The sequence below is a fragment of the Squalius cephalus genome, assembly GCF_949319135.1.
Source record: "Squalius cephalus genome assembly, chromosome: 16".
Classification (NCBI taxonomy): Eukaryota; Metazoa; Chordata; class Actinopteri; order Cypriniformes; family Leuciscidae; genus Squalius; species Squalius cephalus.
Window position 1 is genome coordinate 6,619,717 of NC_137137.1, and position 12,554 is coordinate 6,632,270.

The window sequence follows — 12,554 nt, forward strand, 5'->3', positions numbered from 1 at the left end:
TAGATATAAATTGCACATCTATATATTTTTTTATTGCGGCATTGCACATTATTCTAATACAAAATTTTTGTAACAACAGAAAAAAACAGCAATGATAGAGCGAAAATGCCGGCACCTGTTTTCACAGATATCTAATTTAGTAGGTTTAATCCAGGGTGTCATGTATCAAATCTGATAGCAAGCATTAGAGTGCAATTAAATGAAAAATAAAAATGATCAAAAAGCTCAGAGAGTCACTTCAAAATGAAAACCTGAATGAACTAACATTAAAGGAGAACTCCGGTCAATTTTAACATTGAGCTCAATTTTTTGTACATTTGGAGTGCTGTCAATACAGAGAACAACGACAAAAATCGGTGTTGCCTACACCGTGTTATCCTCTTTTTAAAATTTGCACCCTGTTGACTTCAGTGGGGCAAGTTTTAAACCTGCTTTTAGCCTCTTAACATCCTTGAGCTGTCATTACAAGTGCACATGTGAGTGATTCCTTCGGAGTGAACGCGGGTCAATCTGACTGCAGTAAATGTGAAAGATATGAATAAAAATGATATTTATTTAGCCAGCGCTCATACCTGTATTTACATCCTGTTTTCGGTCAAAGTCCATAGTAATCAATTGTCGAGTTCACGCGCATTGGTTTAGTACCTATGATCATGCGCGTGAACTCGACAATTGATTACTATGGACTTCGACCGAAAACAGGATGTAAATACAGGTATGTGTGCTGGCTAAATAAACAACATTTTTATTCATATCTTTCACATCTACTGCAGTCAGATTGACCCGCGTTCACTCCGAAGGAATCACTCACATGACCTGTGCACTTGTAATGACACATCAAGGATGTTAAGAGGCTAAAAGCAGGTTTAAAACTGGCCCCATTGAAGTCAACAGGGTGCAAATTTTAAAAAGAGGATAACACGGTGTAGGCAACACCGATTTTTGTCGTTGTTCTCTGTATTGACAGCACTCCAAATGTTCAAAAAAATGAGCTCAATGTTAAAATTGACCGGAGTTCTCCTTTAAGATTACACTCTGGGGAAAGTCTGTACAGTATCTTCAGGAACTAGTCAGAGGAAAAGTGATTTGTTTATCAGTGGTAAGATACTACTGTAACTACTATAAACAGACTGACAATTTCAGCATTAGTCATCGATAGGCCGCCAAACAAAAGATCTCAGCCTATATGAATGGAAACAAACTGCAGAGACCCATGGGCACTTAAGGCTGTTAGTGTATAATACTATGTAATACTTCAGGTCGTTTACTTCTGGCTTTAAATGAAACAAACTCAAACAAGCAGGTAAAATCTGCAGCAGTGAACCAATAAATGGTTAACATGATTTCACTTTTGCATGACACGCTTGTTCCTCTCGTATCCCCCATATTCAAATGGATTATTTGAATAGGGACACACAACATCCTTGTTTTGCATCCCGTCGAGAACGTCTAAAAGCCTCCAAATGGGCCCTCATCTAGGTCACAGTAATACCCAAAAAAAGGCCGCAGCGGAAGGTAGCACCACTTGTTTGGCACATGGAGTCACTGGGTCAAAGGTTTCCTTGCAATGAAAGGAATTTACATTTATATTATTTTTTGGGTGGGGTAACAGTTTAACAATTTGCTCAGAGGAGGAGTTTGAATAAATACTCCTTTTTATGAAATCCCAAGTAAGCGTGAGCAGCACAAATAACATGGGTGGCAAAAGGCAGTCTCATTTTTAAAACTGGTTTTACTACATATTTCCATAGTGAGCACTCTTTAAGATAAAGCTTACTTTCTTAAACATTTTTCAGGCCTTAAAGATTATTGAACATGAAAATAAATGAGACATTTTTAGGGGTCATATCATACGTATTAGTATTTTTCCCTAAGGATCCACTTTTAGTCAAAAACACATTTTCGTGAGGCTTAAGATTGAATACATGTTGTTGATGTGTAACTGTAAATGATCACGTACTCAAATGTATTCATTTGTCTGAAGTCAAAAGGTTGCAGAAGTTCAAAATGAACAGTTTTTGCCTTTTTAAACTGGGGAGGAAGCTCTGAAAAAAACAGTACGTTTTCATTGAACATCAAGCTCTTTTGATTCCATGATCTGACTCCTTAACAAAATATAAAAAGTACAAATATAGAATAAACATGACCAGTTCAATATGCGAATACAAAAGGGAACAGATGTGAACGGTTGGTGTTATGTGAAAGCTCTTCCTGTTTTGAGATACTTGTTATGTAAAGTGTATTTTCTACAAAAAAACAACAAAAAAAAACAAAAACCTGGGCTTCGGCCCGGCAGTCCACAATGACGTCTGTTATACCACTATCAAGACCGCCTGTTTTGCTTGATGTGCTGCCATCGTTCGAGTCAGATGAAATGAGTATAGATTCTCTTTACAGTCATTGGTCATTCATTAACATCAGTTCAACGAAAAATGTGTCACTTGTGTTCATATTGTATGTAAACATGAGGTATGTGACCACATGTGACCCAACTAAAAGACTTTTTTTCTCATTAAGTTATAACTTACATAATGAGTGTTTGAGCATAAGAACACGTGACATTTGAAAAATAAAAATGTAAAAAAAAAAGTTAACCATTTTCAAATTCGATGCTAGTCTTTGTCTATAAAATTTCCTATGCAACACCAATATAATTAAATGTTGAAGGATTTGTTTTAAAATGGCGCTTTTTAATGATGCTACATTAGCAGTGCCTGTATTTAATAGCCGTTTCATCTAAATGAACATTTTTCAAGAATTAGGCACAGAAATCTTCCACTAAACATTCATAAACCAAACTTTTCACAAAGGTTCTGTAACACACACACACACACACACACACACACACACACACACATGTTCCCAGTTATCCTTAGTTTCCATGGTTGTTAATTAGTACCTGTTCTGTTTCATGTTGATTACTCTCCCTGTATTTAAGCCCTCAGTTCTTTCAGTTCATTGTTCAATGTTTAAATGTAGTAGCTTTGTTTTTTCTCCTGTATGTTCTTCGGAGTTATTAAAGATTGTTCCCTCGAATCTCTAGTGCCATGAGTTTTATAAAGCCACACAGTAACCTTTTTTTCCCCTTGTTTCTTTTTTTTCCCTTTTCATAGTTCATAAACTGAATCTTTGCTTGAGGGGTGACTAATATTAACAGAGCATTTGTTCATGCAAGATTAAAATCAAACCTAAATATCAGTGTAGTTCTTTACAGGCTACTATTGAAATCCCACAAGGGCTGCACTGTCTGTTCGATGACGAGTTGCAGAAACCATTTAAAGGCTTGTTCTTGATTCTTATAGATTTGGCTCTATTGTGCTCTGCAGTCGAGGCCCAGGGTGTGTTGCTTACTCAGGAGAAACTTTCTGCTTAGTGTTCATTTTAGTTTCTGCACAGGACGTAAGGAAAAGCTAACAATAAAATCTTACAGTACTCATGGGAATGTGTTTGAACTGCACTTTGTGTTTCCTTGCATAAAGAACATTTCTTCTTACATAGTATAGTGTTAAAAGGATGACATCAGTTTGAAGAATTTCAATTCATAAAAGACTACATTTTTCTCAAAGGCTGAAGTTAGATCACAGGTGGGCTACAGCGGGCCGAATGTCCCCAACTATGGTCATCATTACTGTGTGAAACTCGAGTTCTCATTTTTCCCTCGGCCCTCTTGTGACTCGCATTACGGCTGATCCTTTTAGCTCAGCGCTCACTGGGGCCGGCCGGTCAGTACATACTTAATGTGCCAAAAACGGTTATATAGGGAACATTCTGTCTCTAAGATTTTTCAACAACAGGTCATGTCTGGAATGCCATCGCCATGGCACTGTTGTGAGGCTTGTTTGTTGGTAAACAAATGAACAGTAAGAAACTTAGCTTGGTCGGACACCAGGTCTGCTGAAGAATTCGAGAAGCACAAGGCGACCACAGATGGTTACCTAATGCAGCATTGGGACACTTCAACATCATGCCACAATCATTTGGGTAATTTAGTTACCGGACTGTTTACTTGCAACTCGGTTTTGGGGGAACTTAAAAAGTAAAAGAAAACATGTCAGAGTTTGCATTTGTCCTTGAAAGATACTGAGGTGCACAAATAGGAAACAAAAATGACAAATGAGCTTATTTTAATGGAAGCAAATGAAGGCTTTAAAGAAAATCGTTCTAAACCTGAATGAGTTTCTTTCTTCAGTGGAACACAAAAGGAGTTATTATGAAGAATGTTTCAACCGATTTTGTCCATGCATTGAAAGGCAGTGGGGTTCCAATCCCAAACAAAACACTGAGACATTTTTCAAAATATATTTTGTTTTCCACAGAAAGAAAAGTAAAAGGACAACTAGCAATTTTAGTATAGTATTTTTACCAAACTCATACAAACGTCAATGATCTTTGTATGAACTCAAACACTTGTAAAAAATAAATAATAATATTCCAAGACCAAATTCAACAGTTTGCAGTTGGTAAGATTTGTTAATGTTTTTGAAAGAAGCTTCTTATGCTACTGTAATATTGTGAAAAAGTATTACCATTTAAAATAACCGTTTTCTGTTTTAATAGATTTTAAAATGTAATTTATACCTGTGATTCAAAACAGAATTTTCAGCATCATTACTCCAGTCTTCAGTGTCACATGATCCTTCAGAAATCATTCTAATATGATGATTTGGCGCTCAAGAAACGTTTTTTTTTTTATTATCATCATTGTCATCAATCAACAACAGCTGCTTAATATTGTTGTGGACAATGTGATACATTTTCTTTTTCAGGATTCTTTAATGAATAGAAAGTTGACAGCGGTTTCCTTGGGGAACAAAAGAATGTTTCTTATCTATCTACTACAGTATAGTTGTCAAATACTGTCAGAACAGACAATTTAGGGCAAGTAAGTTAAGCAGTAATGGAAAATGTCTAGGAGGGAAAATACCCTCTGATTTTTAACAAATCATTTATTGGAAAAAAAAAATCTGGCAGAAAAACAACAATATTTACCAGACCATGTCAACAGCCCAATCTTCTAAAATAGAAAGGAATGCCAGACTGGATTTATGCGGTTTGTTTCCCAGCTGAACGGAGAGGTTTGCCACTCAGCACATTTTGAATCTGTTAATAAGCTACTGTGGAGCTGAAGACTATCATGAACTTGTTTCCCATGATACTGTGGCGTCTTGCATGAGCGCTTGTCCACGAGGATGAGACTAAACATCTTTACAGTTGATTAGAGGGGCAGAAGACTCTCAGCAGTCCAAAAAAGAAAACAATGAAAGTGCAGAGTACACAAAATATGACAAGAAAAACAACATTTTTGTCAAAAAATGCATCTATAAATGCATTTTAATGCAGCCTTTCTATTATGTTATACTATTTTTTATTTTAAGTTGAAACAACAAGCATAGCTGTTGGTTTTGTGGTTCTGTCCCATTCTGCACTGGGACAATCATACTTAATATAATTGACCTTCTCTAGATCTATTTACATTGATGCTGTTGATTTTCTTGTCGCGTTTAGAAACATATTGTCTTGAGATGTAAAAAGATTAGTTACCTGATTGTTACCCTTTTCGTGATTGAAGTATCAAGTGTTGAAGTGTGTGTTTTAAGGTTTTTAATGCATGTTTTTGTCTCATGAGTGTTCATGTAATGAGGGTTTTTGTGATCTTGTCAACAGTGTAAGACCACAAGCAATTAGCTCTACATGTACATTACCATTCAAAAGGTTGGAGTAACAATTAACTTAAATAACTGTTTTGAATTTATTCCTGTGATGCAAAGCTGAACGTTCAGCATCATTACTCCAGTCTTCAGTGTCACATGATCCTTCATAAATCATTCTAATATGCTGATTTGCTTCTTAAGAAACATTTCAACATCAAAATGTGACACATTTTTCCCAGAAACTTTGATGACCAGAATGTTCAAAAGAACAGCATTTATTTGAAACAGAGTAGCAATGTAAAAAGCTAAATATAAGTGTGAGATAAAGATATTTTGATGTTTTTGTGAACTTGTGAAGCCATATGATACACTTAAGTGCATGATTTCTCACATGTACCCTGTAATGATTTGTAATAAACTTTAAAACACTGCAGTGACACTCAGACTATCAGGTTTGATTAATTCAAGGTAGGCCATCACAAAATCAGTGCTACTCAAATGTGTAAAATACATTCGTATTATCCATCTCATGATTCCCCATTGTTGCTTAGCTTTCAAATTGCTTTATATACTAATGGCAACACGATTAGCAAACTCCAATCACGTCAGCAACCACAGCAGTTCCCTGAAAACCACTCACAAGCAGACACAATTCACATTTTCTTTGAAAAATGTCATAATGGGGTAGTACTCACCCGGCAGTCTCGCTGTAGCGTCTTCATCAGGGCGTTATATGTCTCTGTGTCAAAGTACAAGCCATCGTGCATGTCCACAAAGTCTAGGTCCTTATATGTGGGACAGGCCTTTTCCCGCTCTTTTCGAGAAGCCCGTCTCTTGTACGTGGAGCCCTTCAGGTCATATTTGTAGTGCATCTTTAAAGACCGTGGCAGAACGTTGTTCATAACCACGAGACGAATGTTGATTCCTCCAGACTGAACACAGTACAGGCCGTAGAATTTGGGTAGGAGAGTCCTTGGGTTCTGGTTGAGGTTCTGAGAAAGTGAAACGGCTTTTTAATTTTTTGTCATTTTTTTATGTTTAAATACTTTCTTCTATCCTAATGATTATAGTCAAATTTAAGTCATTCTAGGGCTCTGACTATCACAAACCAAATTTACATTTTTTTTTATTTTTAACTATAACAGCAAGACAACTGTTGAGTATGTACGTAAACAAACTTTTCTGGTGTAATGTGTACACTAAATACTGAACTGGAAAGGCTGGAAAAAGAGACACAGAGGACATACGTACTGTATATGACCATGAAGAATAGACAAATAGTCATGTATAACAGTAAGATACCTAAAAATGTACATATTACTCGTATTTAGCAACCAAAACGAGTGTATAAATATTTTTGAGGCAGCGTTTCACATCAAAACTAGCTAATATATTATGCACTGGGTGACCCAATGGCCTGTTTGCTACAAAAATAAACACACAAAAAACATTTTTAAATATAATTTTCTATTATTATTATTTTTATATTTAAATATGATTTTATTTATTTATTTTTTAATTTATTTGAAATATTATCTTAAAAAATGATGTAAAATACACGTTTGTGTCTGGTTAGAAATATTTATGGCTTATTTCAGCCACAAAAAGTAAACCTATATTGGCTGCTTTAAATACTTCTGCACAAATGTGAAAGGGTAAAGTGAAATCAAAGGTCACAAAGCACTTAAAGGTTGGCATAAGGTTATTTCTGAGTTGATTCCACTCGAACGTCTTACTTATGTATTACATCAGAAAACAAAGCCAGTTGTACAAGGTCTGAACCCCGTATCTGGACTATTTGGACCCTCCTCTTTATCCTATTATATTAGGAATATTGTAATTATATAATACTCAGGACTTTGAATAATATTTGTCCTTGTGTAATTTTTTATTTTTTTATTATAGTATCAGAATTATTAAGTATTCTTGTCTTTTATACAAATTTGAGCTATGTGTGTACCTTTTTTTTAGATTTTTTTTTGGGGGGGGGGGGGGGGGGTATTCCTATATTTGTGTTATAATTAAAATTCAATAAACATAATTATATATAAAAATGGTCTTTTAAAGACATCAGTAGTAATTCTCTAAAACAGACAGATGAATGAGAACAAAACAGTCTGTACTACTGAATCACAGCATTTTATTCAGGTTTCTTTTCTAAAGAGATGAATGATTCTTTACTCTACCGAGACCTACCATGTAGTATCCTGGAAGCAGTTTTTGCAGGAACTCGGCCTCCTTGTGCTGGACGGTTTTGATGATGAACTCATCATCGCTGGTCAGGTAGAAGAGTGAGCCGCTGGCGCCCGGATTAGACAACTCAATCAGGGGCTCTTTACAAATGGCATACTGCAGGATTACGAGAAAAAAACAATCCATTATAAATATTTATACCAGAGGGGCGGTTGAATGCTTGAATCTGATTGGTTGACGAACATTGTAATCTAAGGTGTGCAATTATTTTCAAGAAAACGCATGGCTAAAGTAGTTCCAGTGACCGCATTACAGTTCCATATCACTTCGCCAAATGATTTCAGTTATTTCAAAGTTATTTCAAAAGGCGCTGTTCTTGCAGCAGATAAACGTACTTATTCCTTACACAGTCTGAAAGAGGCGTATACATAATATATTACTAAATAAAATATAATATACACTGTAAAAAGTGAATAGTTGGATCAACTTTAAAAAATTACTTCAATTGGTAACACCTAAAAAAATTAAGTTTACTCAACTTAAATTATCACGTTTTTCCACAATAATTTAAGTTGAGAAAACTTAATTTCTTTAGGTGTTACCAATTGAAGTAATTTTTTTAAGTTGATCCAACTGTTCACTTTTTACAGTGTATATATATATTGTACCATCGATATTTCATGTAATTGTCAATGGCAATGCTTCATGGGATGAGCAGATCATTTCATCAATTGAATTCAAGTACACAAGTGCCTGTTTTTCACATTTTTTGGCTTTAAATCACATTGTAATGGACTGTAATTTGGTTCATTGCTTATTGTATAACGATTTATTTTTTTAAATCCCTATGAAGAAAATGAATGGAAACTAAGGCCGCTGAAAAAGTGGGGGGGGGTCTTGTTGCGCGCTATACAATCATCAAGAGCAGAAGGTGTCTGAAATGTACTGTACAAGACTACAGTGTGTGCAACTTATAATGAGGTACTCTGGGACTTTTATGAAAGAGCATCTATTTTTAGCTGTTTTTTAAATATATGAAAAACCTAATAGCCAATTCATATTTGTGCTAAACTGGCAACAATACTCTTAAGAAACTCAAAAGAAACGAGTTACTCATAAAACATGAATATCACCAAATTGACTGCCTGCCATACTGTGTTTTACAGTCCAAAAAACAGTTTGTCTTACACACTGAAAGACCAGATTATTACTGCCAGGAAGTCCTGTGGTTTAATTAGGGTTGCATAAAAATCCCAAACATTATGAGGTCTTAAAGCAAACATTTCTACTGCCCTTTCTGGCGGTGTTCCCTGAGGAGGCCGGGACGCAGCAGCAGCAGCAGCAGCATGAGGACAGTGTTGAACTGAGGCCAGACACTCATATTCAAGGCCTGCCTAATGAAAGTCAACAGTCACGTTGTACTTCCAGCCCAAACACATGGACATTAGCATTTGGACTGCGTGTCATCCCGCGTGTGTGTGGCTTCTTAATTAGCTTGCACTTCCTCTGGCCTATCTGCATAATTACAAAAAATTTACACAACATACTCAGAGGAGTAAACTTCAATCACATTCTTTCATCTTTAGCCTAACCATTCCCTACTGTATTTTAGTTGCATTTTCTTTCCTCATTCCTTATACCTAGTGCTGTACATACCCAGTTATAGTGCAAACCATCTACATTTTGAAGTTTACCCTTGTACTAAAGGAAAACTTAGAAAACACAATATATTGTGGTCACTGCTAGTGTATAAAGACTATGGGTATATTTAGAATAACATAACACAAAACAGCACATATCATTTTTTCATTATGTATGCACAAGTATGCAGATTTTCTGTATGCATGTCTGTGTTTGTAATAGAGTACTGTTAATATAGTATACACTGTGCTATATACTGCCTACTACTAAATAAATAGTGACAGTGCGCAGACTGAGCTCAATCTAGTCGGACCGGAAAAAATAAAGGCGAGCATCAATAGGAAGAAGCGATTTATTGGCTGAAGAACCAGCAACAAGACAGAGAATCAGCGGCATGAAAGAGTTTCATGACTAAACTTGGTATATACTGTACTTACATACTGCAGAAACAGTAAAAGTAATATGTTAATATGCTATTTCAAACATAGCCCATGATATACCTGGTTGACCTACTTCATTTGCCGAAAATACAACAGAGCACACTGCATGGAATACTGTATCCCACAATGAGAACATTGTGCTTGGTACATTTTTCGTCTTCAAACCAAACTCGGGTCTTCAGCCGACAAAGTTTAAATCCCGTCTGGCTAGCGCGCTTCCCGTAATGTTTACGCAAGTCAGTAGGCGGACAGTAGGCGGCCTTTTGTGGCTGTTCAATCCCATTCGACCACATGAACATTTTACACTACGCAAGCAATCCGATCGAATGTGTTTTCGACTACCTCTGGAAGTGATCGAAAGTAGACAATTAAGCTCAAAAAGTTTTAGACCCTGTTTACACCTGTATTTAGCGTCGTCCACTTAAGATCCGATCGACCAAAACGTATCTTAATACCAGGTGTAAACAGGGCCTAAATGTAGTATTTGTGAACATAAGAGACTTCTTTTAAAATAAAAAAAATTCTTACTGACCCCAAACTTTTTAACGTGTTATGTTATTATGGGTATGTGTTCCTGGGAATAGAAACCAAAACTTTGTCTTTGCAAGCACAATGCTTCACCTGTTGAGCTACAAGAACTTCTAAACTTAAATAGATTTCACTCCATCTTAGATCAATTCATGCAGATTTTATGGAATGCTTAAGTGTATCCATAGTAAATGCAAATAAGGAACTCCCATTCGCCTATGCAAATTAAAGAATGTAAAAAAGGTAGTTTTGAATAGTATTATGTAAAAAGGTATTCCCTTATCATTAGAGACATCATAAAACCCAGCTTCCGCATAGCACACACTATATAATTAACATTTTTGTGCAATGCAAGCTCAAGGAGGCACACAATAGATTCATAACAGAGGATGATATAATGCAGGTTCATAAATTACATGGGAAGACCAGACTATCAGGCACCTGGGATTGATACCGCTCTGCTGGGCTAATTAACCGGCCATTAGATGTCAAAGTGCAGAGGAGGCAATTAACAGCTTGACTGAGATCATATGCCTAATCAGCATCATCCACCCTGACTCACATACGCAAACACGCAGATTAAACTGCATGAGAGCTGCAGAGATGCTGCAGAGACACTGCAGTGGCTGCGAGATGTGTTGCAGTGCAGGGAAACGTACACCTCCAACACCTCATCGCAATGTGCCAGGACGCATCTTACATAGCGAGAACACATCAAACCGAACCGCTAATCCCTGCTGGGAATTTAGAAACGAGGACGTAGATTCTGAGTTCCTGCCAGTCACAGTTGGCAAGATTCAGCGGTAAAGTTCATCAGTGGTCAGCAGTGCTCTTGGTCACTCTTACTGGCGCCTGATGTAAGCAGGCACTGAACTTTAATTCACACAAAGATGCTTTGTTATGGCTCAGACAGAGGGAACTTTTAGGGAATGGGACACGTAATAATCTTGGCATTAATATGGAGGTGAAAATTGCATTTAATTACAGTCATAGCAGTTCATTCATGCTTTGCAAAGATGAATAGTTCAAAATAAGATTTACGTTTCTATTTTGAATTAAGTTTCTTATGTTCACCAGGGCTGCATTTATTTAATCAAAAACACTGTAAAAACAGAAATATTGTGAAATATTATTATAAATATATTGAAATACAGAAATATTGTGAAATATTATTATAAATATACTGAAAAAAAGTATATGATCAATAAGTTATGACAACAAAGTTGTACAAGATTCAACTATTTTTTTTAAGTCCGTTTAATGTAATTTAAGATGAAATGACTTAAACATCCAAGGTGATTGTACTTAAAAATTTAAGGCAGCAACTTTTTTTGTACAGTGTATATTACAAACTTTTTTTTAAACAAATTTTTTAATAATAAAAAAAGTAGCCAAAATCAATAAAGAAAAATTGAAAATTGTGTTTTACCAAGTAATCATCTGGCTTGATCCCGAACAGCTCGCGGAAGTAGCGGAAAGCCAGTGGTGCGTACGTCTTGAAACGGAAGTCTGGATAATGATGTGCTGGAGTCAGGTTGCTTCCCTCACTGCAAAAGTGAAAGCATTTCCTTTAGGTATCACAATAAACAAAGCATATACAGTATGTGAATCAACTGTTTGTTTCATCATTAATGATCATCACATTCCCTAACACAAGAGGCTTCTGGGCAGAATCTGGTTTCTCTCTGTACACATAATCCTGTAAGAGGACCAGAAATTGTGAGAAACTGTTACCCAACCTAAATGCTTCTTTATGCCCAAGGAACAGAGACACATTTGATCTTTCTGAGCCCCATTGAGCATGTCCTTGTTGCAATGTGACCCACCAGCAGTAAACACCAGAGGTACTCTTTTCCAGAGACGCACAAAAGTAACCAATGCCTGAGGACAAGGAGGTCCTAGTTTTACTCTACTAACGATTACACAAACTAAAGACCAGGGTCAGCCACATCAGTTACACATTATGAAATGAAAGCAAGCCCTGGGGGAAAAAAAATCCTGTAACCCACTTTTCACCTTTTTTTTTTTCATTAGTATTTGGATTAACCCCATTTGAATAATATTCCTAAACGTGTGACTTAAAATGGACAGATGATGTCAT

At 36.2% G+C, this 12,554-nt stretch overlaps 1 protein-coding gene across 1 annotated transcript in view; it reads right to left on the reverse strand.

Moving 5' to 3' along the window:
• The window catches only part of pip5k1bb (phosphatidylinositol-4-phosphate 5-kinase, type I, beta b), a 40,584-nt gene that overhangs the window by 10,298 nt on the left and 17,732 nt on the right, over positions 1 to 12,554 (reverse strand). Inside the window, exons 5-7 of the mRNA XM_079896648.1 lie at positions 11,883 to 12,000; positions 7,848 to 8,000; positions 6,347 to 6,643 (exon numbers count right to left, since the gene is read on the reverse strand). Of these exons, the coding sequence (XP_079752774.1) occupies positions 6,347 to 6,643; positions 7,848 to 8,000; positions 11,883 to 12,000 (568 nt within the window). The remainder of the gene's footprint in view (positions 1 to 6,346; positions 6,644 to 7,847; positions 8,001 to 11,882; positions 12,001 to 12,554) is intronic.